This window comes from Lolium rigidum, chromosome 4 (genome assembly GCF_022539505.1).
Source record: "Lolium rigidum isolate FL_2022 chromosome 4, APGP_CSIRO_Lrig_0.1, whole genome shotgun sequence".
Classification (NCBI taxonomy): domain Eukaryota; kingdom Viridiplantae; phylum Streptophyta; class Magnoliopsida; order Poales; family Poaceae; genus Lolium; species Lolium rigidum.
The window spans coordinates 99188268-99195653 of NC_061511.1; the positions used below are offsets into that span (position 1 = coordinate 99188268).

At 46.0% G+C, this 7386-nt stretch overlaps 1 protein-coding gene across 1 annotated transcript; it reads right to left on the reverse strand.

Annotated features, from left to right (window-relative positions):
• Positions 1 to 1801: 1801 nt before the first annotated feature.
• LOC124708676 lies at positions 1802 to 2568 on the reverse strand. The gene is made up of 2 exons (XM_047240353.1): positions 2344 to 2568; positions 1802 to 2190 (listed from the first exon to the last, which is right to left on the reverse strand). The coding sequence occupies exons 1-2, from the start codon at positions 2491 to 2493 to the stop codon at positions 2086 to 2088; spliced, it is 255 nt and encodes an 84-aa protein (XP_047096309.1). The 5' UTR covers positions 2494 to 2568; the 3' UTR covers positions 1802 to 2085.
• Between the last annotated feature and the right edge of the window lie 4818 nt (positions 2569 to 7386).

The window sequence follows — 7386 nt, forward strand, 5'->3', positions numbered from 1 at the left end:
GCGGTTCGGAGACCTGCTCTCCCGTTCGCCGATGCACGTCGGCGCGCGGGATGGAGTAGGCTACGATGGCGGCGCAAGCAGAGAGAGGTGGAAACCCTAACTCGTGTATTCAGCATATTTCTGCGGTAGCCGGGCAAGAGATTATATAGGCTCAGAAAACCCTAGGCAACATGGGTCACGCCCACGTCGCACGAACGTTTTGAGTCGGTTACAGATAGCCCACGATCCGGGAGCGACCCGAACCGACTAACTGCGACGCGTCCGTCTAGGACTCTGTTCGTTTTCCTGAGCTGCAAAAAGTAAGGAAAGTCTTGTCGTGTCGTGTCGTGACGAGCGAGGAGGAGGAGCGCGCGCGTGTAGCACTCCTTTTCTCACTCACTTACTAGTGGTGGAACAACCCACCTTAACCCACCTTATAAGGTGGTCTAACTTCCTCCCAACTTTCCATGTGGGACTAAACTTCCCACCTCTTGCCACTCCCTAGTGAGCTGCCACCAACTTGGGCTCAAACTCACAAGGCTTCCACTATGTGAGGTTTGAGATTTATAGGAAAATCTGAAATCTAGTATGGGCCATTAAGTGTAGGCCCAATATTTCAACATCTCACACAAAGCTTTGGAAATGATCATTGGCTGGGAGAGTAGAAGTAACGCAACACCCGGATGAAGGAGAATGTTTCAAACCAGCTACCGGTGTACAACATGCTCAGCAGATTGAATAGTAACCTGCAGAGCTATTTGGTCATTGAGCATCGGTTAATACCGTGGGATCCAGGTAATGTCCTACCACATCACCTCTAAGTGTAACCAGACCACGAGCTCCATTCCCTGTCAGTCGACCTGTTTGAGTGTTGATATGAGTTCCTCTTATGTGCTTGTTCTCGGGAGGGAATTCCATGCTCTGTAGGATCCTAGTGGCTACAACCGCCGGTGGGTTGATGACAGCCCGTGACATATTCCAATATGGGTTGTTGCCAACGATTCATACTGTATGGAAGATCCCATGGTCAATTGAATTGGAGTACTCTGATGTTGGCAACTATCCTATACAAAAGAGTGTAGGCTTCCTATTGGCTGATTTGTCTCTATAAATGCTGGCTTCCATTCCATCCTCTCATTTCAAGCAAGGCCAGTATAGTAACGTTTCACACATTCACTTGCTTGTATATGCTGCCATGTGGTGTGGAGCTCCTGCATTGTGAAGTTTGGCTAAAAGAAGTTGTGATCCTAGCATATGAAGTTTGGCCAAAGGGATTTGTGATCCTAGCATATGAAGTTCGCCCACAGGAATTTGCTATCCTAGCATATGAAGTTTGGCCACAGGAATTTGCGATCCTTGCACCTTAGTACTTCTATGTTTCTACATTTCTGTCACAAGCCAAGGCTAAGGAGGGATCCAGGTTGAAGCTTCAACCTATTGGCGCCATCCTGACCTAGTCCCCGGCAGCCACCACCACTACTACATCAACTTTGTACAAGTCCACCCCGACCACATTTACTACATCAACCACCTCTAACACCACAATCCTGGTAAGATCAAAGAATCTCATGTACCATCACATCCCGGCGATTCATTATGGCCTCGGCATAGGGTACAAATATAAGGGGAATGGCTACTTGGCATGGAACTGAAGGGAGGCCTGGACCTCGCGTGTTGTGTGTGTGCTCTGTACTGTTAATCTTCTTCCTATAGTTCCTCTCTTCCTCCCCCGAATCCCTTGCTGCAATTGGAGTTTGAGTGTATCCAGTGATTAAGGTAACCAGGTTGCTTACAGTAAAGAAGCTATGGTAGCACAAGTGAATACAATCATGACATGCCATTTCACGGTTCCAATTCGGTCGCATCACTCATCAATAATATGATAATCATCATCAGGGGAAAAGGGAAGAAAGAAAATCAAAAGCCTCAATTTGTTCTAGTACCAAAATTTTGGCAGCATATTTGCCACCAATAGCCGAATTAATCGCGTAGCCGCTAGCCTCTTCCCCAAATTGCAGGAAGACGATGGGAAAGAATTCTCCTCCTAAGAAACAGAGCCCGGCTGGGCGTGACCCGGCCGGTCGGCCGAGCTTACCGGCGATCTCCTCAGCGGTGCGCCGTGACGAGCGTCTCGATGAAGCGCAGCCCGTCGAACCGCGGCGCGAACTTCTTCTCTTCCGCGCGGTCCTCCCCCGTTGACGGCGAAGATTTCTGCGAAATCAGCAAGAAGAACGAAGCAGTTTAGGAGGACACCGCCGTGATCCCAAATCAAAGACCGAATTGGCATGGAAGGAGAGATTCTTTGGCAGGAGGGGATTGAGGGTGGAGGCGATTGAGGAGATTCGTGATCCGCGTAGCACGTACCTGTTTCCGGAAGAGGAAGCTATCGCATCTGCCGACGACGACGGTGGCAGCCGGCACCGTCGGGGCGCAGTCGCACGCGAGGAGCTCGGCGCCGGAGGCCACGGCGACGGCAGCCGCGGACGCGACGGCGGCGGCGACACCCCACATCATCGCCGATCCGATCCTAGTCCTGCTACTCTGGCGGCAGGCTGGTCGGCGGGGGCGGGTGGCTGGTAGGACGCTGGCGGCTCTTTGGCAGGCTGGAAACAGACCGACGGCTAGCCGCGTATTTTTATATACGAGAAGACGCCGGACTTTTTGTCCGGACTTTAACCGGATTGGAAAATTGGAGCCGCGTCCTGGCGGGGCCCGCGCTGTCCATCGGTGGGTGCGGCGGCGGGCCGACCGAACAGACTTGCTGCTCTGCCTGTGGTTGGAATGTTGCCATGTTGGATGAGGGACCAGTGGCGGACGCAGAAAAAAATTAGAGGGTGAGCACGCTCCAAAAAACAAAATTGCACTACACTTTATGCATTAAAATAATTCAAACAAACATTCCCTCCGTTTCACAAATTTTAAAAGTAAAAATTTAGAATAGAGGAAGTTGCAGTATTATTGAACAAAATTCCTCCTCCGCGCATATGCCATGCTAGCGTCGGCACTTGCTGGCCCAGCTTGTTTTTCTGCCCAGATAAGAGGTATTCAAGTTTTTCTGCAGAATTTGGGGTGGGCCACGGCCCACCCGGCCCACCCTGTGGGTACGCCCATGTGATGGACTGATGGATGTTTACCGCCCTGAGTCGCCTACAAAGATAATCTCACCTACGCTGCGCACACCGGTTTTGCTACTATCTGATGGAAAACCTTCTCATCCGATCGAGCGAAAAGGATCGGTCCCTCGGTTCCGCTGCTGGGCCCATCATATGTTCGGCCTAACACTTAACACACATAGAGACCAATTGCTGGCCCAGCACTCAACGTTCGGCCTGATTTTTGTTGTATTTGTGTGTGAATTTTTGTAAAGATAGTTGGTGTTTTTTATTGTAATTCAATATGTAGCAAATTAAATTTTGCTTGACCACTTTGCAGTGTTTGTAAATATATGTATTTTTGTTTTAATTATTTCTGACTTTTGTACAAATAGTTGGTGGATTTTTGTTGTAAGTATGTTATCTACCTCTCCACATGGCATGACTTTTGTTATTAACTATTGTTGTGAAAATGTTACTGATTTGTTGTAAAGATACTTCTTGCATGGAAAACTGACTATTATTGTAAACACCCAAATAAAAAAAGTTGTTTTTGTTGTTAATTATTATTGTAAATATATTGATAGTTTGTTGTAAATGTATATATGGTACATATAATGATTAGTGCTGAAATTGTATGTAAACACACAATCATTTTTTATTTTGTTGTAATACGTTGCATTTTTTTGTTAAAATAGCTAGTGATTTTTGTTGTAAATCAATCTATAGCAAAAATATTATTGTTTAACCTCTTTCTGTAGCATTTACTTTAAAAAAACTGATGTGCCGTTTTTGATGTAATATCGAAAAAAATTGTACACAAGGTGAGAGATTTTTGTTGTAAAACTCTCTGTTCTAATAATAAATCACCATGGTGGCATTTTATGTGAATACCAAGATAGTTAGGGGCAGCAGGATATACACGTTGTGGTTTGGTGGGACGGCGGGTTGATTTCTTGAAACTTGAGGTGCTAAAATGCAAAACGTTTGCTGCTGCTATTTTTGGCCGGTAGATCGCGATCCGACGGCCGGGACAACAACCGATTTTATCAGTACACGTCGATCGCCCGACGCTGAGCGCTGCCCTTAATTAATTCCAACGCTATTTCCTGGCATATTAGTGTTGCTACTCTTAGTGATTGACTAATTTAATGGTTACCTGCGTACACATAGTTTTGCCATTATGGCTAAAATTAAAAATTACGGGAGAATCTTTGTTGATATTTTTGGGTATATCTATTTTTAGTTGCGGTCAGAGAAGTACAAGATTTCGTGAGGAAGAAAGAAGAATTTGAAGATCTCGATGATTTGCTCATTTCTTTTAGACTATACTTTGTAATCGTTGGAGTCAGTTTGTGAATCTATACCATGTACTATTTGTTACTGTAAATATAGTACGTGGTATTGATTATTAAAAAATTCCAACACTATTCCTCCTTGTCTTTTTCCTCTCAAACAAGTTGTAAAAAAAGAAACATCTCCGATTGCTTCTTCTTCTCCTCCGTAGAGCCTCCGCGAGCTCACCTTGTTCTCGAGTTCACTTTGCAACGTGAACAGTTCAGTTTACTTCAAAATACCTGTACGGCCTGAGAATGGATACTTTGATTGATGAGAATTTTATATTGCTTAAGTCCTTTGACATGTGTATGATCAGGTACGAGGATAAAGGAAGCATCGCACGAGGAGGAGAAGAACAGCTGGACATGGAGCTGGACATGAAGACATGCCATGGACGCGCGAGGGAGGAGAGAGAGGCATGCGCGAAGGAAAGAGAAGAAGTCCAGGCCGGTGCAACGCTCGGCGCAACCGGCCGCCACGCCGGCCGGCCCGGCCCCACGCTCGGCCACACCGGCTCCTACGCCAGATGAGCCCGGCGCCCGCTGGCTCCTGCACCAGTGCCATCTGGGCGCAATCCAGGGAACCTGGAACCCCCGTCTGGATCGAGCCCGACGCCTGGTCCGGTTCCGATCGGCCCGCCCGGTCCCTTGCCCGGTCCGGCCGGCCCCCACACCGGCCGAGTCCGTGTCAGTCTCGACCAGATCCCGGTCTGGGTCGGTTTTTACTCGTTATTTTCGACTTCTGGTCATCCTGAACCCCTATATAAGTGCCCAGGACACCCCCAAAATAGACTTAGACCACGTTTAAGATAAACCCTAGTTCATAGTTGATTGCTTTGCAACTCTATTGAATCTATACACCAATTCGTATCGATCTGGTGTTTTGCTACTGAAAGTTTTGTGTGATCTGCTGTTCCATTGGGAATTAGAAGGTTGTAATTTACCGCTTCGTGGTCGGTGGCTACGTGCGCAAGTGTGTGGAGTTGCAAATATCTTGCAGGGTTGAGAGCTGTTGCATTGGCGACAGGAATCAATCGCGAGACTTCGTCGGCGTCATACAAGTTATCTCCACCTCCTCATCGTGTTATCTCCGCTGTGTTCATCATGTGTTCATCATCACCACCGTGCTTACTGAGAAGATCGGGCAACCCCTTATCATTTTGGTATCAGATTTCAAAGTTTCCTCGGTAAGCCATCCACAATCCACCCCATAGTTGAGTCGTGAGTGTTTTCCTATCCAGAAAAAGCCAAAAATATTAGGGTTAGGGTTTGCCATAGCCTTAGATTGCATCAATTTCGAGTTTTAGTTGCTTTTCGTAGTTGTTTTTGCGTATCTTTTTTTTTTCCATCTAGTAGATTGTCTAGGGTTTGCGTGTAGCTATCATCTTGTTTGCAGTTTTTGTTGCTCTGAGTCCACATAGCGTACAGTTTGCTTGTTCCCAACCATAGACATAGCCTCTCAATAAACGTGACTAGGAACTTTCCCACAATAGACTAGTTTTACCGCTCGACAGGTTGCTCATTAGGTTTTCTGTGCTTTGCAATTTCTGTTGGCCGTGTTTCAAGGAGTAGAGTCGTATATATAAAAAATCGATTTTACTGTAGCTACAATAACCTTGATACATAGAGGAAAAAGAAAAAGTGCATAAAAAAGAAAAAGAGTGAAGAGAAAAAGTGCAGTGCTAGTAAAATCAAGTGAAGGCCTAGTTTAATTTCTGTACCCGTAGTTGAGCAATCTTGTGCCTGTTCCGTTGAGCTTTGCTAGTGTCTCTCGAGTGCCTTGCAACATTATTCTTCCATATAGTTGCATTGCCACATTTATCGCCTTGTGTGAGTATCATTGGTTGTTCTACGGTCAGCGCTAGAGCTTATTTTTGGCGCAAATAGGTAGCCTACCTACAACCCCATATATATCCTGCTTTGTCGTGTGATTGTTCTTATACCCTTGATATTCGCTTTGCTACATCCGTGCATTAGTTGTCAATCAAAGTGGTAAGCAACGGTAAGATTTACCTTTCTTATCAGTTTTTGAGTGAGTTGTGAGAGTACCACCACATATATTTGTTTTAGTGCACTAACCTACTAACCATGTCTTCTAGTGATGCTAAACTTGTTGACCAGAAAAAGAAGGATGAAGCTGATATTGTTTCTGTGAGGGAGTGTCGCGACGTGAATTCCGCGAACAGGGCGAAGGATTTACTGATGACATTCAGAAGGTCACCAAGAAGCTTGACACTACTAATGAGACCGTCAATACAATCCAAGAACAAATGATGGATATTCAGCGCTCTCTTCAAGCGTTGCAGTTAGCAGTTGAGAATCTGACCCAACAACAACAACAACATGAAGATGGGGACAGTGCTCATGGCGATTTTGAAGAAGAACCCGCTGCTGAAGAGCGTGGTGTTGGTCGTGGTGTTGGACCTGGTGCCCGCGGTCGTGGTTTTGTCCCCGTAGGAGCAGCCCGCCGTGTTCCTCCACAACCGCAAGACGATGGTTTGGGTAAGCCAAAATTCTCGATCCCCAAATTTGAAGGAGGTCCTGATGTTGAAGAATACCTCACTTGGGAGCTAAAAATTGAGAAGTTATGGCGCCTACATGACTATACTGAAGACAAGAAGATCAAGCTTGCTTCTTCAGAATTTGATGGCTATGCATTATGTTGGTCGGATGGAATTACACGTGCGCATCAAGAAGATGGAGAATTGCCTGTTCTTACATGGCGTGAGATGAAGGCAATTATGAAAGCTCGTTTTGTTCCCACTAATTATTTGCGATCGATATATGATAAGTTGACCCTCTTGAGACAAGGTGTTCTGACGGTTGATGCTTATTTCATGGAGATGGAGATGCTTATGCAGCGAGGCTGTGGTGAGTCACTTGAGATGACAATGCAGCGTTTTCTACATGGTTTGAAGTATAATGTCAAAGGCATTGTTCGTCATCACCATTACACTACTATGAATGAGCTACTACAT

Coding starts and splice junctions, on each gene's coding strand:
- LOC124708676 (XM_047240353.1), bottom strand. CDS start 2,493: ATGATGTGGGGTGTCGCCGCCGCCGTCGCGTCCGCGGCTGCCGTCGCC. Junction 2,191..2,343: donor GCTTCCTCTTCCGGAAACAG/GTACGTGCTACG, acceptor CTGATTTCGCAG/AAATCTTCGCCGTCAACGGG.